Below are 24,925 nucleotides of genomic sequence, written 5' to 3'. Positions count from 1 at the left end.
AAGCTATAGGGTGTTGTTATAGAGGCTGTAGGGTGTAGTTGGGGATTATAGAGGCTGTAGGGTGTTGTTGGGGTATTATAGAGGCAGACTGACACAAACCACAGTATTATCAGTCTGAGGGGAGAGGAGATGGAACAGGCTGTGTTTTGAAAGCTGTACAGACAGACACAAGCCTGACAGTCAAAATTATCAGTCTGACGCCGGGAGCAAAGGAGATGGAACAGAGTGGTTTAAACAGACTGACACAAACTGGAACAGTATTATCATATTTTCTGATGCAAGATGGAACAATGGAAAGTAGGCACAGAAAGATGGAACCACGTAAAGAAATTACAGAATATTTATTGAAATCAATGGCGGCCATTATTTGAGTGGGGGAGAATGAGATGGAACACTGCATGTTTTACAATAGTTATCTTGACACAAACATACAGTTATTTTCAGTCTGCCTACAATACCCACTGGGGAGAGGAGATGGTCAAAGGGCTAACTGGTTTTACTACAGACTGACTACAAACCACTGTTATCAGTCTGTTGGGGAGAGCTGAGATGGAACTACTGTGTTTTACTACAGAGCTAGACAAAAATTGACATCTACCTTGCATAACATTATTTTAAGTTATTTTTTCCTGTTAAACTATCTGGTTAGCTATATTATTTCGCTTCACATATACATAGCTAGCTGATAGATATGAAGGAACGAAGATCCTCTGAGAATGCAGGGAGAAACACGATAGTATGATGGAAACACTGTCATGTTTTAAAGTCAAATGTCTTGTACATCAAACTTGTCTTTGCACAGTATTATCAGTAGGTTTAGGTTGAGTATTAGGAGAGGTTTAAATGGAACAAACTGTGTTTTCTTGTCTTAACGTTTCAGGCTTTTCACAAACACAAACATTATTATCAGTGTCTGTGAGGGAACCAGGTGTGGTAGATCCATCATTCTTACCGGAGCTGAGTTGTTTTCCCTCTGGATCCTGACCATGCGTCCCAGTACCTCCACATACTGATGTTGCCAGCTCGTTGATGGGCTTTCCTCCCACTACCATCCAGTCAACCACCACCCTGGCTGTGGTCTTACAGATCGCCATGTGGAGCTGTGGGGAGAGGAGAGGAACACTGTGTTTTAAACAGACTGACACAAACCACAGTATTATCAGTCTGTGGGGAGAGGAGATGGAACACTGTGTTTTACACAGACTGACACAAACCACAGTATTATCAGTCTGTGGGGAGAGGAGATGGAACACTGTGTTTTAAACAGACTGACACAAACCACAGTATTATCAGTCTGTGGAGAGGAGATGGAACACTGTGTTTTAAACAGACTGACACAAACCACAGTATTATCAGTCTGTGGGGAGAGGAGATGGAACACTGTGTTTTACACAGACTGACACAAACCACAGTATTATCAGTCTGTGGGGAGAGGAGATGGAACACTGTGTTTTACACAGACTGACACAAACCACAGTATTATCAGTCTGAGGGGAGAAATGGAACACTGTGTTTTAAACAGACTGACACAAACCACAGTATTATCAGTCTGAGGGGAGAGGAGATGGAACACTGTGTTTTACACTAGACTCCAAAGATACAATTGTCTCTGAGGGAGAGGAGATGGAACACTAACACAGACTGACACAAACCACAGTATTATCAGTCTGAGGGGAGAGGAGATGGAACACTGTGTTTTACACAGACTGACACAAACCACAGTATTATCAGTCTGTGGGGAGAAGATAAACAGTCAGTTTTCATTGACTGACACAAACACAGTATTAGTCAGTCAGCACTTTAAATGAAAAATAAACAGTCAGTCATTGGACAATATAGCATACTGTATAAGTCCTAACAGCACTTGGATGTGGTCATTAAAATCATCCAAGAGTAAAGTCTCCTAACAGTCAGTCATTGGACAATATAACAGGCACTTTCATTAAAATAAACAAGTCCTCAGCACCAAGTCCTCATTAAAATAAACAGTCAGTCATTGGACAATATAGCAGGCGTACCAAGTCCTCAGCACTTTCATTAAAATAAACAGTCAGTCATTGGACAATATAGCAGGCGTCATTGGACAATATAGCAGGCAAGTCCTCAGCACCCTCATTAAAATAAACAGTCAGTCATTGGACAATATAGCAGGCGTATCAAGTCCTCAGCACTTTCATTAAAATAAACAGTCAGTCATTGGACAACATAGCAGGCGTATCAAGTCCTCAGCACCCTCATTAAAATAAACAGTAGTCCGTTGTATTAACTCAAAGTGTACAGTTATCTGTTGTAAAAGTAACAGTGAAATGCAACTCTGACTCATTCTCTGGCTTCAAAGTCCAGGTCCAAACGCGGGCGGTAGTTGAATGGTAAATCCGTCCGTAGCTGTACTCCCTCTAGTCACAAGCCTATCAATTGGCTGTGAGCGGGGCCAACCAATGAGAACTATTGCCCGTAATAAACAGTAAAGGGGTGTAATGTCCATTTTGAGGGAAATCTCTGGGTTGAGTCACCTTAAACCATTGTTCAAGGAATTGTTTCTCAAGAAATACACTACGAGTCAAAAGTTTTAGAACACCTACTCATTCAAGGGTGAAGACATCAAAACTATGAAATAACACATATTGAATCATGTAGGAACCAAAAAAAAGTGTAACCCCCCAAAAAGTGTTAAACGAGCTGGTTGAGAGAATGCCAAGAGTGTGCAAAGCTGTCATCAAGGCAAAGGGTGGCTATTTGAAGAATCTCAAATATAAAATATATTTTGATTTGTTTAACACTTTTTGAGGTACTACATGTTTCCATATGTGTTATGTCATAGTTTTGATGTCTTCACTATCATTCTACAATGTAGAAAATAGTACAAAATAAAGAAAAACTGTCATGCCCTGACCTGAGTATTCTTTGTTTTCTTTATTGTTTTGGTTAGGTCAGGGTGTGACATGGGTGATGAATGTGTTTTTGTACTGTCTAGGGTTCTTGTAGGTTTATGGGGTTGTTTATCATCTAGGTGTTTATATATGTCTATGGTTGCCTAGATTGGTTCTCAATTAGAGGCAGGTGTTTATCGTTGTCTCTGATTGGGAACCATATTTTGGCAGCCATCTTCTTTGGGTATTTCGTGGGTTATCATCTATGTCTAGTTGCCTGTGTCTGCACTGTTTGTAGTATAGCGTCACGTTTGTTTTGTTGTTTTTGTAGTTTGTTTAGTGTCCGTCTTCAATAAAATATAATATGTATTCAATTCACGCTGCGCCTTGGTCTCCTCCATTCGTGACAAAAACCCTTGAATGAGAAGGTGTTGTAAAACTTTGGACCGGTAGTGTATCTCGTACATGACTTCAAGATTTACCTGCCATGTGCAACTATCAACTTTCTCCTTGTCACAATGTACTGTAACAATTCACAATAAATCACAGGTTTCCCAGACAGGCTCCTCTGCTGTCCAGGGGTACAAAGCGGAGTTACAACCGTAAGTCTGTCAGGTGTGAGAATTGCAATCATAATCACCACACCCCAAATGGTACCCTATTCCCTAAATAGTGCCCTACTTTTGACCAGTACCCAAATGAGCCCTGGTCAAAAGTAGTGCACTACATAGGGAATAGGGTGCAATTTGAGATGCAAGCAAAACATTTCCATGGAAACAGTACATCTCAGCTCCCACAGTAACAAGGTGAGGCTAATCTGAAGTTAGACAGAGTTGATATTTGTGCGTCAGAAACAGAAACCATTTGGCCGGTCTGTGACGTGTGTAATACTCTATACGCTCGTTTTAATGGGTTCTTGGAGTGAAACTATTTTCTCCAGTTCACTAGGTCTGGTTGTGTTTATACATGTCAGAGAGTGTCAACGCCTAGCTGCCTGTCTGCCTGCCTGTGTTATATGGTTGGATCCAGGGTTCAGTTCCAAATGGCACCCTATGCCCAATATAGTGCACTACTTCTGACCAGAGCCCATTACACTGTAATAGGGAATAGGGTGCCATTTGGGACACTACCCCAGGACTACTGTTGTGGGTTTAGAGGCACACTTAACCCAACACACAGACAGCATATCAACCTACTTCTCAGCTAAAGACAATTACAAGACAAAGAACCATTTTTCAAACCACCAATTGCCTGAACCAAAAAAAAAATGTTTTGTCCGAACAACAAAAAGTTCAACAGTCTTCCAACGACCACTGTATCCACAAGGCCTGGGATGCATCTGAAACAGTTCCCTATATAGTGCACTGCTTTTGACCAGAGCCAATGAGGCTCTACATAGGGAACAGGGTGCTCATTTGGGACAAAGCCCATTAATCAAACAGTGTTTATTCACAGTCTGACCAGCGTCATGGGGACAGTATCTCTGCTGTTGATGTGTCTGTCTGTCTGTCTGAGAGTGACTATGAATAGGGAGGGTAGTTTAAAGGATGAACCCCATGGCCTTGATGATGATATTCAGGACAGGGACGGAGGGGACGGCGAAGAGAGGAGAATAAGAAGTAGAGAGGAGAGATAGAAAAAGAGGAGAGGAGAGGAGAGACACACACACACACTCAGTCCCGCGGGTCAGATGGGTCCTCTGATCAATTGTGTTATAATTCGAGTGCCAACATGATGTATTAGCCTATTTCATCCAGCGCGCTAGCTGTGTTTTTAATGCGAACGGCAAGTGTCACTGACATCCCCTCCGTTCCTCCTCGCTCCTCACTGCTGCAATATGCAGCGCTTCATTTGTTTGCTTGCTTTTTCCATTTGAGATATCCCTGTTTTTCATCTCTGGCTTTCTAACCGTGTGTGGACTGATGGGGTTTTCTATTACAGCAGATAGGCAGAGTGCATTTCACATCCTCTTACAAAACAGCCTTCTCCACTTTATGGGACTGACAATGACTCACAGAGGAAATAAAACAGGAAACTGATGGAGTACAGTACGGTATCACTTCAGAGTGGTAGAAAACAATATGATTCATTAGACTTCTTCAGTACGGTATCACTTCAGAGTGGTAGAAAACAATACGATTCATTAGACTTCTTCAGTGATTCATTAGGTATCACTTCAGAGTGGTAGAAAACAATATGATTCATTAGACTTCTTCAGTACGGTATCACTTCAGAGTGGTAGAAAACAATATGATTCATTAGACTTCGTCAGTACGGTATCACTTCAGAGTGGTAGAAAACAATATGATTCATTAGACTTCTTATACGGTATCACTTCAGAGTGGTAGAAAACAATATGATTCATTAGACTTCAGTACGGTATCACTTCAGAGTGGTAGAAAACAATATGATTCATTAGACTTCTTCAGTACGGTATCACTTCAGAGTGGTAGAAAACAATATGATTCATTAGACTTCTTCAGTACGGTATCACTTCAGAGTGGTAGAAAACAATACGATTCATTAGACTTCTTCAGTACGGTATCACTTCAGAGTGGTAGAAAACAATACCCTTCATTAGACTTCTTCAGTACGGTATCACTTCAGAGTGGTAGAAAACAATATGATTCATTAGACTTCTTCAGTATGGTATCACTTCAGAGTGGTAGAAAACAATACCCTTCATTAGATTTCTTCAGTACGGTATCACTTCAGAGTGGTAGAAAACAATATGATTCATTAGACTTCTTCAGTACGGTATCACTTCAGAGTGGTAGAAAACAATGATTCATTAGACTTCTTCAGTACGGTATCACTTCAGAGTGGTAGAAAACAATACGATTCATTAGACTTCTTCAGTACGGTATCACTTCAGAGTGGTAGAAAACAATATGATTCATTAGACTTCTTCAGTACGGTATCACTTCAGAGTGGTAGAAAACAATATCGATTCATTAGACTTCTTCAGTACGGTATCACTTCAGAGTGGTAGAAAACAATATGATTCATTAGAGTTCTTCAGTACGGTATCACTTCAGAGTGGTAGAAAACAATACGCTTCATTAGATTTCTTCAGTACGGTATCACTTCAGAGTGGTAGAAAACAATATGATTCATTAGACTTCTTCAGTACGGTATCACTTCAGAGTGGTAGAAAACAATATGATTCATTAGACTTCTTCAGTACGGTATCACTTCAGAGTGGTAGACAACAATATGGTTCATTAGACTTCTTCAGTACGGTATCACTTCAGAGTGGTAGAAAACAATATGATTCATTAGACTTCGTCAGTACGGTATCACTTCAGAGTGGTAGAAAACTATATCCTTCTTTAGACTTCTTCAGTACGGTATCACTTCAGAGTGGTAGAAAACAATATGATTCAGTTCTTAGACGGTATCTTCAGAGTGCTTCAGTAGATTTCTTCAGTGCGGTATCACTTCAGAGTGGTAGAAAACAATATGATTCATTAGACTTCTTCAGGACGGTATCACTTCAGAGTGGTAGAAAACAATATGATTCATTAGACTTCTTCAGTACGGTATCACTTCAGAGTGGTAGAAAACAATACGCTTCAGTAGACTTCTTGTCTTAGAGACTAAATACAGAGTCCAATATGAGAATCCCATCCATTCATCAACGGTGGCGTAGTTTTATTTCAACTTCCATCGTTTAAATGATTCTGCCTCAGCTAGTTTTATTGGATAATACCTCAACTATGTGAGATGTAAACTAGCCATGCTTTACTGTAATGTATGCTGGTATTAAAAGCTGTTGTATCAGCAGACTCCATCTCAAAGTATTCTAAACATTGCCACCTTGACACCAAATGTTCTAGAAGAGAAATGCATGAAGGAGAGAGTTCTGAATCAGCACATTTCCTTAACCCCCCCTCCCCCCATTAGCCATTTAAAGAGGATATGGACTACTTTAGCTGTTACCATGATACCAATTGGACCCCCCACCCCCACCCCAACCCTACAATACTTAAAGGTGCAATCTGCAATAGTTACTGCTGTTCAAAGGTCATTTGAAAAGTCCTTGCATCCATATCTTACATCTCAGTATTTGAGAGGGGTTACTTATTATACATTTTTCCAGTCCCATCCCTAAGATTTATAGCAAAAGTGGCAGCGCCGCCATTAAAGTTGGCTGAGAACTGAATTACTGATTACCCCTTTAAGTAAGGGCTGAGTTATACAATCTGCAGAAATCCCTAATAACCTTATTTCCTCAGAAATGCGTTATCAGAGAGAGGGAGACAGAGAGAGACAGAGACAGAGAGAGACAGAGAGAAAGACAGAGAGAGAGAGAGATACAGAGACAGAGAGAGACAGAGAGAAAGACAGAGAGAGAGAGAGAGACAGAGACAGAGAGAGACAGAGAGAAAGACAGAGAGAGAGAGAGAGATACAGAGACAGAGAGAGACAGAGAGAAAGACAGAGAGAGAGAGAGATACAGAGACAGAGAGAGACAGAGACATAGAGAGACAGAGACAGAGACAGAGACAGAGAGAAAGACAGAGAGAGAGAGAGACAGAGAGAGACAGAGACAGAGAGAGACAGAGACATAGAGAGACAGAGACATAGAGAGACAGAGACATAGAGAGACAGAGACAGAGAGAGAGACACAGAAGAGAGAGAGAGAGAGACAGAGAGAGAGACAGAGAGAAAGACAGAGACAGAGAGAAAGACAGAGAGAGAGAGAGAGAGAGAGAGAGAGAGAGAGAGAGCAGAGACAGAGAGACAGAGACAGAGAGAGAGACACAGAGACACAGAGAGAGAGAGACACAGAGAGAGAGGGAGAGAGAGACAGAGAGAAAGACAGAGAGAGAGACAGAGAGAAAGACAGAGAGAGAGAGACAGAGAGAAAGACAGAGAGAGAGAGAGAGAGAGACAGACAGAGAGAGAGGAGACAGAGAGACCGAGAGAGACACAGAGAGACAGAGACAGACACACACACAGAGAGAGAGTAACTTTTGTGTGTAATGTGTAATGTTTACTGTCACATTTTTTATTGTTCATTTCACTTTTGTTTATTATCTATTTCACTTGCTTTGACAATGTTCCCATGAAAATAAAGCTCTTTGAATTGAATTGAATTGAGACAGAGAAAGAGAAACAGAGACAGAGAGAGAGAGAGAGAGAGAGAGAGAGAGAAGCGAGAGAGAGAGAAACAGAGTGAGAGAGAAACAGAGAGAGAGAGAAACAGAGAGAGGGCTTTGTTTAAAAACTGTAATAACCCAGGACAGTATTTCTGGGGTCAGCAATATTCAGAGTGGCAATTCTCTGTTCCAGTGGATTTAGATTGTGTAAATGAGTTTCAGATGGAGGGAAGGCAGGCAGATAAACACTAAGACCCTGGCTGCCTTGACTTACCAGCCACAGCAGCAGACTGAGAAATGTGGTCCCTAATACCAGTTACCAAATCAAACATTACAGGGACCAATGCCTCTGCCTCAGAAACACTGGGAGACTGAACAAAGCATTCTTATGCTAATAAACTAGAAACGAGAAGCTAGTAACCCACATAATACAGAAATAAATTCACAATGTCACAGACACTCAGGACATCACGTCATCCCCTATACGAATACTGTATACCGCTGAGCCCTGCATACCGCTGAGCCCTGCATACCGCTGAGCCCTGCATAACGCTGAGCCCTGCATACCACTGAGCCCTGCATACCGCTGAGCCCTGCATACCACTGAGCCCTGCATACCACTGAGCCCTGCATACCGCTGAGCCCTGCATACCACTGAGCCCTGCATACCGCTGAGCCCTGCATACCGCTGAGCCCTGCATACCGCTGAGCCCTGCATACCACTGAGCCCTGCATACCACTGAGCCCTGCATACCACTGAGTTCATAGTGAGCCCTGCATACCGCTGAGCCCTGCATACCGCTGAGCCCTGCATACCGCTGAGCCCTGCATGGGAGGATAGATATCACAGTTCAGTCTGTTACATTACTGTAGTCTGGATATAACATCACCCTCAGATAGATATCACAGTTCACATTACTGTAGTCTGTATATAACATCACCCTCAGGTAGATATCACAGTTCACATTACTGTAGTCTGGATATAACATCACCCTCAGGTAGATATCACAGTTCAGTCTGTTACATAACATGACCCTCAGATAGATATCACAGTTCACATTACTGTAGTCTGGATATAACATGACCCTCAGATAGATACCACAGTTCAGTCTGTCACATTACTGTAGTCTGGACATAACATCACCCTCAGGTAGATATCACAGTTCACATTACTGTAGTCTGGATATAACATCACCCTCAGATAGATATCACAGTTCATATTACTGTAGTCTGGATATAACATCACCCTCAGATAGATATCACAGTTCAGTCTGTTACATAACATCACCCTCAGATAGATATCACAGTTCAGTCTGTTACATTACTGTAGTCTGGATATAACATCACCCTCAGATAGATATCACAGTTCAGTCTGTTACATAACATCACCCTCAGGTAGATATCACAGTTCACATTACTGTAGTCTGGATATAACATCACCCTCAGGTAGATATCACAGTTCACATTACTGTAGTCTGGATATAACATGACCCTCAGATAGATATCACAGTTCAGTCTGTTACATAACATGACCCTCAGATAGATACCACAGTTCAGTCTGTCACATTACTGTAGTCTGGACATAACATCACCCTCAGGTAGATATCACAGTTAACATTACTGTAGTCTGGATATAACATCACCCTCAGATAGATATCACAGTTCAGTCTGTTACATAATATCACCCTCAGGTAGATATCACAGTTCACATTACTGTAGTCTGGATATAACATCACCCTCAGGTAGATAACACAGTTCAGTCTGTTACTGTATCCAAGCTGACAGGAAGTAGCACCATTCAGAGACACACGTCCTCTTTTCCTCCACAAGGACAGGGGATGCTCAGTGTGAGACGGCGGCGTAAGGACCATATGAAGACACCTGAGGTGAAGTGAGGACAATCCAGCAGGACATGTCTGTCGCTGCACAGTACACCTGTCATCCAGTCTGAGGGGAGACCGTGACCGTGTGTGTGTTTACGCATGCACCTTTGTGTCTGTGTTCTTGCATGTGTTTCTGTGTGCATAAGTCTGTAAGTGTATGTCCATTTGTGTGAGTGTGTGTGTGTGTGTGTGTGTGTGTGTGCAAATGTGTGTGTGTGAGGGGGGAATAAAGTGTTGTTCACCTTGGGAGACCGTGTGTGTTGGGTGAACAGCATTACAACCAGATATGTACTGCAGGGAGGCAGACAGCCTCTGAACACTATAACCAGATATGTACTGCAGGGAGGCAGACAGCCTCTGAACACTATAACCAGATATGTACTGCAGGGAGGCAGACAGCCTCTGAACACCAGATATGTACTGCGGGGAGGCAGACAGCCTCTGAACACTATAACCAGATATGTACTGCAGGGAGGCAGACAGGAGGTACTGCGGGGAGGTAGACAGCCTCTGAACACATTAACACTATAACCAGATATGTACTGCAGGGAGGCAGACAGCCTCTGAACACTATAACCAGATATGTACTGCAGGGAGGCAGACAGCCTCTGAACACTATAACCAGATATGTACTGCAGGGAGGCAGACAGCCTCTGAACACATTAACACTATAACCAGATATGTACTGCAGGGAGGGAGGTACTGTGGGAGGCAGACAGCCTCTGAACACATTAACACTATAACCAGATATGTACTGCAGGGAGGCAGACAGCCTCTGAACACATTAACACTATAACCAGATATGTACTGCAGGGAGGCAGACAGCCTCTGACTGCGGGGACACATTAACACTATAACCAGATATGTACTGCAGGGAGGCAGACAGCCTCTGAACACATTAACACTATAACCAGATATGGCAGGGAGGCAGACAGCCTCTGAACACATTAACACTATCACCAGATATGTACTGCAGGGAGGCAGACAGCCTCTGAACACATTAACACTATAACCAGATATGTACTGCAGGGAGGCAGACAGCCTCTGAACACTATAACCAGATATGTACTGCAGGGAGGCAGACAGCCTCTGAACACATTAACACTATAACCAGATATGTACTGCAGGGAGGCAGACAGCCTCTGAACACATTAACACTATAACCAGATAGACTGCAGGGAGGCAGACAGCCTCTGAACACATTAACACTATAACCAGATATGTACTGCAGGGAGGCAGACAGCCTCTGAACACATTAACACTATAACCAGATATGTACTGCAGGGAGGCAGACAGCCTCTGAACACATTAACACTATAACCAGATATGTACTGCAGGGAGGCAGACAGGCAGAGGCAGACAGCCTCTGAACACATTAACACTATAACACTATAACCAGATATGTACTGCGGGGAGGCAGACAGCCTCTGAACACATTAACACTATAACCAGATATGTACTGCAGGGAGGCAGACAGCCTCTGAACACCAGATATGTACTGCGGGGAGGCAGACAGCCTCTGAACACATTAACACTATAACCAGATATGTACTGCAGGGAGGCAGACAGCCTCTGAACACATTAACACTATAACCAGATATGTACTGCAGGGAGGCAGACAGCCTCTGAACACTATAACCAGATATGTACTGCAGGGAGGTAGACAGTCTCTGAACACATTAACACTATAACCAGATATGTACTGCAGGGAGGCAGACACTGAACACTATAACCAGATATGTACTGCAGGAGGCAGATATGTACTGCAGGGAGGCAGACAGTCTCTGAACACATTAACACTATAACCAGATATGTACTGCAGGGAGGCAGACAGCCTCTGAACACTATAACCAGATATGTACTGCAGGGAGGCAGACAGCCTCTGAACACATTAACACTATAACCAGATATGTACTGCAGGGAGGCAGACAGCCTCTGAACACATTAACACTATAACCAGATATGTACTGCAGGGAGGCAGACAGCCTCTGAACACATTAACACTATAACCAGATATGTACTGCAGGGAGGCAGACAGCCTCTGAACACATTAACACTATAACCAGATATGTACTGCAGGGAGGCAGACAGCCTCTGAACACCAGATATGTACTGCGGGGAGGCAGACAGCCTCTGAACACATTAACACTATAACCAGATATGTACTGCAGGGAGGCAGACAGCCTCTGAACACATTAACACTATAACCAGATATGTACTGCAGGGAGGCAGACAGCCTCTGAACACCAGATAACACAGACAGCCTCTGAACACATTAACACTATAACCAGATATGTACTGCAGGGAGGCAGACAGCCTCTGAACACATTAACACTATAACCAGATATGTACTGCAGGGAGGCAGACAGCCTCTGAACACTATAACCAGATATGTACTGCAGGGAGGCAGACAGCCTCTGAACACATTAACACTATAACCAGATATGTACTGCAGGGAGGCAGACAGCCTCTGAACACTATAACCAGATATGTACTAACCAGATATGTACTGCAGGGAGGGAGGAACACTATAACCAGATATGTACTGCAGACCTCTGAACACATTAACACTATAACCAGATATGTACTGCAGGGAGGCAGACAGCCTCTGAACACATTAACACTATAACCAGATATGTACTGCAGGGAGGCAGACAGCCTCTGAACACATTAACACTATAACCAGATATGTACTGCAGGGAGGCAGACAGCCTCTGAACACATTAACACTATAACCAGATATGTACTGCGGGGAGGCAGACAGCCTCTGAACACCAGATATGTACTGCGGGGGAGGCAGACAGCCTCTGAACACATTAACACTATAACCAGATATGTACTGCAGGGAGGCAGACAGCCTGAACACTGAACACCAGATATGTACTGCGGGGAGGCAGACAGCCTCTGAACACATTAACACTATAACCAGACACAGTTGAGGTCGAAAGTTTACATACACTTAGGTTGGAGTCATTAAAACTCGTTTTTCAACCGCTCCACAAATGTCTTGTTAACAAACTATAGTTTTGGCAAGTCGGTTAGGACATCTACTTTGTGCCTGACACAAGTCATTTTTACAACAATTGTTTACAGACAGATTATTTAACTTATAATTCACTGTATCACAATTCCAGTGGGTCAGAAGTTTACATACACTAAGTTGACTGTGCCTTTAAACAGCTTGGAAAATTCCGGAAAATGATGTCATGGCTTTAGAAGCTTCTGATAGGCTAATTGACATCATTTGAGTCAATTGGAGGTGTACCTGTGGATTTATTTCAAAGCCTACCTTTAAACTCAGTGCCTCTTTGCTTGACATTGTGGGAAAATCAAAAGAAATCAGCCAAGACCTCAGAAAAACAATTGTAGAAGCTTGTAGAAGGCTACCTGAAACGTTTGACCCAAGTTAAACAATTTAAAGGCAATGCTTCCAAATACTAATTGAGTGTATGTAAACATCTGACCCACTAGGAATGTGATGAAAGAAATAAAAGCAGAAGTAAATCATTCTCTCTACTATTATTCTGACATTTCACATTCTTAAAATAAAGTGGTGATCCTAACTGACCTAAAACAGGGAATTTTTACTAGGATTAAATGTCAGGAATTGCGGAAAACTGAGTTTAAATGTATTTGGCTATGGTGTATGTAAACTTCCGACTTCAACTGTATGTACTTCATTGACCTGTCAAAGGTGTTCGACACTGTTGAGCATTGGGATATATACAGCCTGTTAATGGTTTATAGGTCTGGGATATATACAGCCTGTTAATGGTTTATAGGTCTGGGATATATACAGCCTGTTAATGGTTTATAGGTCTGGGATATATACAGCCTGTTAATGGTTTATAGGTCTGGGATATATACAGCCTGTTAATGGTTTATAGGTCTGGGATATATACAGCCTGTTAATGGTTTATAGGTCTGGGATATATACAGCCTGTTAATGGTTTATAGGTCTGGGATATATACAGCCTGTTAATGGTTTATAGGTCTGGGATATATACAGCCTGTTAATGGTTTATAGGTCTGGGATATATACAGCCTGTTAATGGTTTATAGGTCTGGGATATATACAGCCTGTTAATGGTTTATAGGTCTGGGATATATACAGCCTGTTAATGGTTTATAGGCCTGGGATATATACAGTCTGTTAATGGTTTTTATCTTAGCAACAGAACTCTTAACAGATGGGGTTAAATGAATGATTTAGTTTAGCAGAACTGGGATATTTAACAGATGTTAAATCTGAATTATTTTTATAGAACTCAGGGATCTTAACAGATGGGTTAAATCTGGTTTAACAGATGGGGTTAAATCTGAATTATTTTAGCAGCAGAACTCAGGCCGTTTTAACAGATGGGGTTAAATCTGAATTATCTTAGCAACAGAACTCTGCCATCTTAACAGATGGGGTTTCTGAATGATCTTAGCAACAGAACTCAGGCAGTTTTAACAGATGGGGTTAAATCTGAATTATCTTAGCAGCAGAACTCAGGCCATTTTAACAGATGGGGTTAAATCTGAATGATCTTAGCAACAGAACTCATCTTAACAGATGGGGTTAAATCTGAATGATCTTAGCAACAGAACTCAGGCCATCTTAACAGATGGGGTTAAATCTGAATGATCTTAGCAACAGAACTCAGGCCGTCTTAACAGATGGGGTTAAATCTGAATTATTTTAGCAGCAGAACTCAGGCCGTCTTAACAGATGGGGTTAAATCTGAATTATTTTAGCAGCAGAACTCAGGCCGTTTTAACAGATGGGGTTAAATCTGAATTATCTTAGCAACAGAACTCAGGCCATCTTAACAGATGGGGTTAAATCTGAATGATTTTAGCAACAGAACTCAGGCCGTCTTAACAGATGGGGTTAAATCTGAATTATTTTAGCAGCAGAACTCAGGCCGTCTTAACAGATGGGGTTAAATCTGAATTATTTTAGCAGCAGAACTCAGGCAGTTTTAACAGATGGGGTTAAATCTGAATTATCTTAGCAACAGAACTCAGGCCATCTTAACAGATGGGGTTAAATCTGAATGATCTTAGCAACAGAACTCAGGCCGTCTTAACAGATGGGGTTAAATCTGAATGATCTTAGCAACAGAACTCAGGCCATCTTAACAGATGGGGTTAAATCTGAATGATCTTAGCAACAGAACTCAGGCCGTCTTAACAGATGGGGTTAAATCTGAATTATTTTAGCAGCAGAACTCAGGCCGTTTTAACAGATGGGGTTAAATCTGAATTATTTTAGCAACAGAACTCAGGCCATCTTAACAGATGGGGTTAAATCTGAATTATCTTAGCAACAGAACTCAGGCCATCTTAACAGATGGGGTTAAATCTGAATTATTTTAGCAGCAGAACTCAGGCCATCTTAACAGATGGGGTTAAATCTGAATTATCTTAGCAACAGAACTCAGGCCATCTTAACAGATGGGGTTAAATCTGAATTATCTTAGCAACAGAACTCAGGCCGTCTTAACAGATGGGGTTAAATCTGAATTTCGTGATATTCAAAAAGTTGTTCTTCAGGGTTCTATTTTAGGTCCATTATTGTTCACCTATATTAATGACATAGGAAACACTGTTGATACTTGTAACATTCATCTCTATGCAGATGACACAGTTTTGTATTCCTGTGCCACCTCAGTGCAGAAGGCCATTCGTGAACTTCAACATGACTTTGATTCAATTCAGAAATCCCTTACAGATCTTAAATGAGTTAAATTCAAGTAAGACCAAGCCCCTGCTGTTCTCTAGGTCACCAAATGTTGACCCTGAGGACCTGCATATGTGCTCTATAAATGGAGCCCAAATTGAGCTTGTTTCTCAATATAAAGTACCTGGGTGTCTGGATTGATGACAAGTTCTACTCCGTAACGCATTTACAAAATCTGACTAAGAAGCTAAGATCCAAGATTGTTTTTTTTATAACAAAATAGGAGAAAAAAATTCTCCCTGTATTGGATTCCGGAGATGTTGTTTACATGCATGAGGCACAACCTCTGTTTTAAAACCCGTGGACGCCGTCTACCATTCAGCAATACGTTTTATCACAGGGGACCATTTTAGGACTCGTCATTGTAGTCTGTATAAAATGTGCAGTTGATCTCTCTGTCTGTAAGAAGAGCGCTGCATTCTCTTTGATTTATTTACAAAGCAGTCTGACAGAAACTCCCTTCATTAAGTTAAGAATCCTCAGTTACCAAACCTGTTGTCAGGAACAGATAACACTAGAGATCCCTTCAGTCTCCATAGATTTGGGAAAATCTGCATTTTGTTTTTTTGCCACTCATTTGGAACAATCTGCAGAGTTCAACGCAGTTTTTTATTTTTTATTATTTTACCTTTATTTAACCTTTATTTAACTAGGCAAGTCAGTTAAGAACAAATTCTTATTTAAATGACAGCCTAGGAACAGTGGGAACGACAGATTTGTTTGTACCTTGTCAGCTCGGGGATTTGAACTTGCAACCTTTCGGTTACTAATCCAACACTCTAACCACTAGGCTACCCTGCCGCCCCAGTTAGATGTGCTGGTGCCACTCAGACAGTTTCCATTATTAACTGAGGACCTTGAATGTGATTGCTTTTATTAAATAGGTTTATTTTGTTATTGTGTGCTGAATTCTGTTGTTTTATACACGTGAATGATTTATTATTCTGTTTTTATTGTAATGTCTACAGGGCTCTCTTGTCAAATGTATTGTTTAATCTCAATGTGACTCCATGTTTAAATAAAGGTTACATAAAATACTAAATTAAAATAAAATACATTAACACTATAACCAGATATACACTGCAGGATCAGGATCAGGGTCAGGGTTACATTGAGACTCAGAACAACCAGGCACATAATGCCTGTGAGAAGAGAGTCTGATGGACGGCTCCTCACACTCTCTTTGACTGCTGCAACAAAGAGGGTGTGTGTGTGTGTGTGTGTGTGTGTGTGTGTGTGTGTGTGTGTGTGCGTCTGTGTGTGTGTGTGTGTGTGTGTGTGTGTGTGTGTGTGCGCGCTCTCTCTTTGACTACTGTGATGGAGGAGGGGGTTGGGTTGTTCCTCCATTCATTCTCTGGGATCATTCTTTGACATGACTTCTACTAAATTCTCTATTTGAGAAGTCGGCATGCAACATCTTTATTAGACAGATGGAGGGCCTGAAGTTTTAGGGTACATCCCAAATGGCACCCTATTCCCTATATAGTGCACTACTTTAGACCAGAGGCCATGGATTATCTAGGGGAAGAACTAGGCTGCTGACCTTGTGGAAACTGCCATAGAACATCTTCTTGATGTCAGGCTCGTCAAAAGTGACTGTCTGGAAGTCTCCCTTGTAGTCGTAGTTGAAGAACGTCAGAGTCTTCCCACCATCTGACAGAGACAGAAACAGAGACGAGCAGACAGACAGAGAATTAGGGACAGTACATTCTACACAAACCCACAAGCCCACATCCCAGAGTCCTCTGCCTTGGTCTTCTGTTCTGTGTGTTCAGTCTATCTCTCTCTCACACAATAGCTGGAAACTAGTCCTGCAGCCCACACACTTTTGTAAACCACAGACCTCAATTGCAGAGTATGTGATATGCAGGTTAACCTTAACTCTCACTCAAACCACAGGGCCAGGGTTCAGGAAGTGATGAGGAACAGACTGTACGTACTGTCCAGGATGACCCCCACCAGGGGTTCATTGTCTTTGTTGAGGATCTCCCACAATGCAAAGGGCTCTTGGGGGGTGTCTGGTAGCAGGCGGAACAGGATGGTGATGGTGTAGTCAGAGGGCAAACCTTCTGGGTGGAGGTACCTGAGACACAGACAGACACAGACACACAGACACACAGACAGACAGACAGACAGACAGACAGACAGACAGACAGACAGACAGACAGACAGACAGACAGACAGACAGACAGACAGACAGACAGACAGACAGACAGACAGACAGACAGACAGACAGACAGACAGACAGACAGACAGAGTTACTTAACTGGCAGCCAGATAATGTGAATGGTTCAAGATGGCGGTTGGCAAATCCTATGCCTACACTGTAATGGGAAACTGTCATTCAAACAGTCGTTTCAGTGTAACCCTAAGCCTAACCTTCTCCAGTCTAACCCTAACCCTTTCCAGTCTAACCCTAATTCTCTATAGTCTAAGCCTAACCTTCTCCAGTCTAACCCTAACCCTCTCCAGTCTAACCCTAATTCTCTATAGTCTAACCCTAACCCTCTCCAGTCTAACCCTCAACCTTTCCAGTGTAATCCTAACCCTCTCCAGTCTAACCCTAAACCTTCCCAGTGTAATCCTAACCTTTCCCAGTCTAATCCTAACCCTTTCCAGTGTAATCCTAACCCTTCCCAGTGTAATCCTAACCCTCTCCAGTCTAACCCTAAACCTTTCCAGTATAATCCTAACCCTCTCCAGTCTAACCCTAAACCTTTCCAGTATAATCCTAACCCTCTCTAGTAACCCTAACCTTAACCCTCTCCAGTGTAACCCTAACCTTAACCCTCTCCAATCAGGAAGTCCTGATACCTGATACAGGGTAATGGGAAGTCCTGATACCTGATGCAGAGTAATGGGAAGTCCTGATACCTGATACAGGGTAATGGGAAGTCCTGATACCTGATGCAGAGTAATGGGAAGTCCTGATACCTGATACAGGGTAATGGGAAGTGACTGATACCTGATGCAGAGTAATGGGAAGTCCTGATACCTGATACAGGGTAATGGGAAGTCCTGATACCTGATGCAGAGTAATGGGAAGTCCTGATACCTGATACAGGGTAATGGGAAGTCCTGATACCTGATGCAGAGTAATGGGAAGTCCTGATACCTGATACCTGATACCTGATGCAGAGTAATGGGAAGTCCTGATACCTGATACAGGGTAATGGGAAGTCCTGATACCTGATACAGGGTAATGGGAAGTCCTGATACCTGATGCAGAGTAATGGGAAGTCCTGATACCTGATACCTGATGCAGAGTAATGGGAAGTCCTGATATCTGATGCAGAGTAATGGGAAGTCCTGATATCTGATGCAGAATAATGGGAAGTCCTGATACCTGATACCTGATGCAGGGTAATGGGAAGTCCTGATACCTGATGCAGAGTAATGGGAAGTCCTGATACCTGATACCTGATGCAGGGTAATGGGAAGTCCTGATACCTGATGCAGGGTAATGGGAAGTCCTGATACCTGATGCAGAATAATGGGAAGTCCTGATACCTGATACCTGATGCAGGGTAATGGGAAGTCCTGATACCTGATGCAGGGTAATGGGAAGTCCTGATACCTGATGCAGAGTAATGGGAAGTCCCGATACCTGATATCTGATACAGGGTAATGGGAAGTCCTGATACCTGATACAGAGTAATGGGAAGTCCTGATACCTGATGCAGGGTAATGGGAAGTCCTGATACCTGATGCAGAGTAATGGGAAGTCCTGATACCTGATGCAGAGTAATGGGAAGTCCTGATACCTGATGCAGAGTAATGGGAAGTCCTGATATCTGATACCTGATGCAGAGTAATGGGAAGTCCTGATACCTGATACCTGATACAGAGTAATGGGAAGTCCTGATACCTGATACCCGATGCAGAGTAATGGGAAGTCCTGATACCTGATACCTGATGCAGAGTAATGGGAAGTCCTGATACCTGATACCTGATACAGAGTAATGGGAAGTCCTGATACCTGATACCTGATGCAGGGTAATGGGAAGTCCTGATACCTGATGCAGAATAATGGGAAGTCCTGATACCTGATACCTGATGCAGGGTAATGGGAAGTCCTGATACCTGATGCAGGGTAATGGGAAGTCCTGATACCTAATGCAGAGTAATGGGAAGTCCCGATACCTGATATCTGATACAGGGTAATGGAAAGTCCTGATACCTGATACCTGATACAGAGTAATGGGAAGTCCTGATACCTGATGCAGGGTAATGGGAAGTCCTGATACCTGATGCAGAGTAATGGGAAGTCCTGATACCTGATGCAGAGTAATGGGAAGTCCTGATACCTGATGCAGAGTAATGGGAAGTCCTGATATCTGATACCTGATGCAGAGTAATGGGAAGTCCTGATACCTGATACCTGATGCAGAGTAATGGGAAGTCCTGATACCTGATACCTGATGCAGTCCTGTAATACAGAGGGAAGTCCTGATACCTGATACCTGATGCAGGGTAATGGGAAGTCCTGATACCTGATGCAGAATAATGGGAAGTCCTGATACCTGATGCAGGGTAATGGGAAGTCCTGATACCTGATGCAGGGTAATGGGAAGTCCTGATACCTGATGCAGAGTAATGGGAAGTCCCGATACCTGATATCTGATACAGGGTAATGGGAAGTCCTGATACCTGATACCTGATACAGAGTAATGGGAAGTCCTGATACCTGATGCAGGGTAATGGGAAGTCCTGATACCTGATGCAGAGTAATGGGAAGTCCTGATACCTGATGCAGAGTAATGGGAAGTCCTGATACCTGATGCAGAGTAATGGGAAGTCCTGATATCTGATACCTGATGCAGAGTAATGGGAAGTCCTGATACCTGATACCTGATACAGAGTAATGGGAAGTCCTGATACCTGATACCTGATGCAGAGTAATGGGAAGTCCTGATACCTGATACCTGATGCAGAGTAATGGGAAGTCCTGATATCTGATGCAGGGTAATGGGAAGTTCTGATACCTGATGCAGAGTAATGGGAAGTCCTGATACCTGATGCAGAGTAATGGGAAGTCCTGATACCTGATGCAGAGTAATGGGAAGTCCTGATACCTGATACCTGATGCAGGGTAATGGGAAGTCCTGATACCTGATGCAGAGTAATGGGAAGTCCTGATACCTGATGCAGAGTAATGGGAAGTCCTGATACCTGATGCAGAGGGAAGTCCTGATACCTGATACCTGATGCAGAGTAATGGGAAGTCCTCATACCTAATGCAGAGTAATGGGAAGTCCTGATACCTGCTGATGCAGGGTAATGGGAAGTTCTGATACCTGATGCAGAGTAATGGGAAGTCCTGATACCTGATGCAGAGTAATGGGAAGTCCTGATACCTGATGCAGAGTAATGGGAAGTCCTGATACCTGATGCAGAGTAATGGGAAGTCCTGATACCTGATACAGGGTAATGGGAAGTCCTGATACCTGATGCAGAGTAATGGGAAGTCCTGATACCTGATGCAGAGTAATGGGAAGTTCATTTGACTGGCTTATCTTACCTTCACACAACAAATGCCATAATGGCCCTTCTGATTACATTATTTACTATATACATGATCTAGTATGTGACTGAGTGATGTTTGGATATGTTTGGATATGGGCCGTGGTGTTTGCAGGTCACCCTGAAGACATCATGTAGAGGTGCTGAGTCCCTCCACTGCAATAACACAATCCCCTCTGAACATTATGAACAAAGTAGAAGTCTAAACTAAATATTATCCTCAGTAGGAGTAGAGCTACATCTGTCAACACACACACACACACACGCACACACGCACACACTTCACATGTGATTAGACTCCCCTAAGTGATTTTCATTGGCAATAACTTTGTATTGTTTGAGGGACCTTGAAAATAACTGGCTGCTATTTCAAAGAGCTCTGGTGTTTGTCTTCGGCTAACAACTGGGTTTGACCCTCTCTTGACATTTTGAAGTACAAGTCTCCTACTAGCTACTGGGGTTGACCCTCTCTTGACATTTTGAAGTACAAGTCTCCTACTAGCTACTGGGGTTGACCCTCTCTTGACGTTTTGAAGTACAAGTCTCCTACTAGCTACTGGGGTTGACCCTCCCCTGACGTTTTAAAGTACACGTTTCCCATAGAGGATGAGGAAGGCCCCTCTAGGAGGAGGACAAGGACAGTTCAGGAACAAGCTCTTCCTCCAGGCATAGACACGTCTGTGTATCTGAAAGGATTGGATGGGTATAACCCATTCTGTATGGCAAAACTTCCACCTGACCTATCAGAGGGAAACTTCCACCTGACCTATCAGAGAGAAACTTCCACCTGACCTATCAGAGGGAAACTTCCACCTGACCTATCAGAGGGAAACTTCCACCTGACCTATCAGAGGGAATCTTCCACCTGACCTATCAGAGGGAAACTTCCACCTGACCTATCAGAGGGAAACTTCCACCTGATCTATCAGAGGGAAACTTCCACCTGACCTATCAGAGGGAAACTTCCACCTGACCTATCAGAGGGAAACTTCCACCTGACCTATCAGAGGGAAACTTCCACCTGACCTATCAGAGGGAAACTTCCACCTGACCTATCATTTGGGGAAGCTGTTGGAGTATATTCCAGAAATAATATGCCAAGAGTGGACACTGGAGGAGAGAGTGAGCTCAGTGTGGACCCTAGCTGATCTTCTACCTCTCATCGCCATGACAACCACACTGACAAGACACAGAACCTAGTAGAACCTACTTGGTGGGCTGTGAGACCAGGGCGTCTTTGTGCAGTCTGTAGCAGGGGAAGCTGTTGAAGGAGCCTGGTTCCAGGGACACTCCCTCTACGTTACTGTACTCCTTCTCTACCAGGCCAAACATGTCCATCATCCTGAAGCCTAAGGAGGGAAGGAGCAGAACACACATCTATGCTATAACCACTCCATAGAGAACTATAGAGAACCACAGAGAACCATAGAGAACAACAAAGAACCATAGAGAACAACAAAGAACCATAGAGAACCATAGAAAACAACAAAGGACCATAGATAACCATACAGAACAACAGGGAACCATAGAGAACAACAAAGAACCATAGAGAACCATAGAGAATAACAAAGAACCATAGAGAACAACAAAGGACCATAGAGAACAACAAAGAACCACAGAGAACAACAAATAACAATAGAGAACCATATAGAATAACAAAGAACAATAGTGAACCATAGAGAAAAAAAAACAGAGAACAACAGAGAACCATTGAGAACAATAGAGAACCATAGAGAACAACAGAGAACCATAGAGAACCGTAGAGATACTAGAATAAAATGGTACACATTTTTATCTTCAAGCAACAAAATGGGCCAAGGTAGTAAATACTGTTTAGGTGCTGGATATATACATAGTAATAATAATGTCATTCTGTCAACCACTCTCCCTCTGGATAGTGTCTCCTATCCCCACCCGGCGAAGGAAAGGAGAACTCTGTCAAAAATCCTATGAGAAACAGTGACATTCACTCTGAATGACCTAAAATGATGAATTCCATATTGGTCTTTCACAGGCAGGCCAACCCAGGCTGTTCTGTGCAGTAGGATAATAGTAGGTCTACTATTGAAACAGATAAATGAGGCTGTCAACTGAGTCAGGAATTCACAGGTTTCACATCTTTTTTTTCTCCTTCAGGTTTTCGCTCTTAAAGTCACACTTTCTTAATGTAAAAACAACAGAATTGGATGTTCTAATCCCATAACAATGCCTTAACCACATTAGGAGAACGCTTTTGAGGTCTGAGAAAAAGCGAAGAAATTTAGATTTTTGAGTGTAGTTACCCTTTAATTTAAGTGGTTAACTGTGTTTCCACAGCACATGAGATGGGGTTTGCCAAACAAACAGCCACTGGATAATCATGATATCATTCTGCCAGGCAGGCATAGGCTACTTTGTAGCAGGTAACATTTCATTGAGAAGGTTTTTGGCAAAGCCTTACCATCAATCAGAAGATGGTTAAGGCCTGTCATCAGCATCGCTATATTTTTCCTGTTTTCCTTAAATGTTTAAAACTGGAAGTTTTACTTCATATTATGAGGCATGTCTTGCCTCCCTTTAAAGCAGCTTAAAGCCTAAAACGGGGGGAAAAAATTAACATTTGAAGCTTAACATTGTGATGTGTTCCATCAGCCTTACTGATACGGCGTATACCCTCCACTACACTACTTTGATGTGCATCGTAGGCATTAAGAAGTGAGTACACACAATGCCCAGTGTTAGATACGGTGGTACACGGTCGTGTATACCCTCCACTACACTACTTTGATGTGCATCGTAGGCATTAAGAAGTGAGTACACACAATGCCCAGTGTTAGATACGGTGGTACACGGTGTATACCCTCCACTACACTACTTTGATGCGCATCGTAGGCATTAAGAAGTGAGTACACACAATGCCCAGTGTTAGATACGGTGGTACACGGTGTATACCCTCCACTACACTACTTTGATGTGCATCGTAGGCATTACACAATGCCCAGTGTTAGATACGGTGGTACACGGTGTATACCCTCCACTACTACTTTGACAAGGCATTAAGAAGTGAGTACACACAATGCCCAGTGTTAGATACGGTGGTACACGGTGTATACCCTCCACTACACTACTTTGATGTGCATCGTAGGCATTAAGAAGTGAGTATACACAATGCCCAGTGTTAGATACGGTGGTACACGGTGTATACCCTCCACTACACTACTTTGATGTGCATCGTAGGGATTAAGAAGTGAGTATACACAATGCCCTGTGTTAGATACGGTGGTACACGGTGTATACCCTCCACTACACTACTTTGATGTGCATCGTAGGGATTAAGAAGTGAGTATACACAATGCCCAGTGTTAGATACGGTGGTACACGGTGTATACCCTCCACTACACTACTTTGATGTGCATCGTAGGGATTAAGAAGTGAGTATACACAATGCCCAGTGTTAGATACGGTGGTACACGGTGTATACCCTCCACTACACTACCTTGATGCGCATCGTAGGTATTAAGAAGTGAGTACACACAATGCCCAGTGTAAAATACGGTGGTACACGGTGTATACCCTCCACTACACTCTGACTCTATGTAACTCCGTCTGACTGGATTTGAACCAGAATCACGTGGCAGATGACATGTTGCTCCTGACAACAGCCAGGGACACGGAGTCTCTCCCGTGAATGACTAAGTGGGATCAGACAATCCACATTGACTGTAGATTGAGAGGGGTTTATCTCAATAGGGATACACATTCTTTGACTATAAAGCAGTAACCAGCTGTATGTGTTTTACATACCTGCCATGGTGTTGCCACTCATCAGAACCGATG

General features: G+C 42.8%; 2 protein-coding genes across 2 annotated transcripts in view; both read right to left on the bottom strand.

The window, feature by feature from the left end:
* The window catches only part of LOC135574987 (collagen alpha-1(XIV) chain-like), a 139,931-nt gene that overhangs the window by 20,221 nt on the left and 94,785 nt on the right, over positions 1-24,925 (bottom strand). The window lies entirely within an intron of this gene.
* LOC135574911 (collagen alpha-1(XIV) chain-like) lies at positions 877-24,925 on the bottom strand. Its single transcript, XM_065027037.1, has 6 exons — positions 24,893-24,925; positions 22,320-22,458; positions 17,527-17,669; positions 17,130-17,239; positions 1,001-1,100; positions 877-881 (listed from the first exon to the last, which is right to left on the bottom strand). The coding sequence occupies exons 1-6, from the start codon at positions 24,912-24,914 to the stop codon at positions 877-879; spliced, it is 519 nt and encodes a 172-aa protein (XP_064883109.1). The 5' UTR covers positions 24,915-24,925.

Source organism: Oncorhynchus nerka, linkage group LG14 (genome assembly GCF_034236695.1).
Source record: "Oncorhynchus nerka isolate Pitt River linkage group LG14, Oner_Uvic_2.0, whole genome shotgun sequence".
NCBI lineage: Eukaryota > Metazoa > Chordata > Actinopteri > Salmoniformes > Salmonidae > Oncorhynchus > Oncorhynchus nerka.
The sequence above is the reverse complement of the archived record's forward strand: the minus strand, read 5'-3'. Positions and strand labels throughout refer to the sequence as shown.

Bases quoted from the DNA above. Each gene is read 5' to 3' on its own strand.
- LOC135574911 (XM_065027037.1), bottom strand. From the start codon at position 24,914: ATGAGTGGCAACACCATGGCAG. The intron at 17,670-22,319 runs GTAGGTTCTACT...TCTGTGTCTCAG, and splicing joins CTGGTCTCACAGCCCACCAA to GTACCTCCACCCAGAAGGTT. The intron at 17,240-17,526 runs GTACGTACAGTC...TGTCTCTGTCAG, and splicing joins GGTGGGGGTCATCCTGGACA to ATGGTGGGAAGACTCTGACG.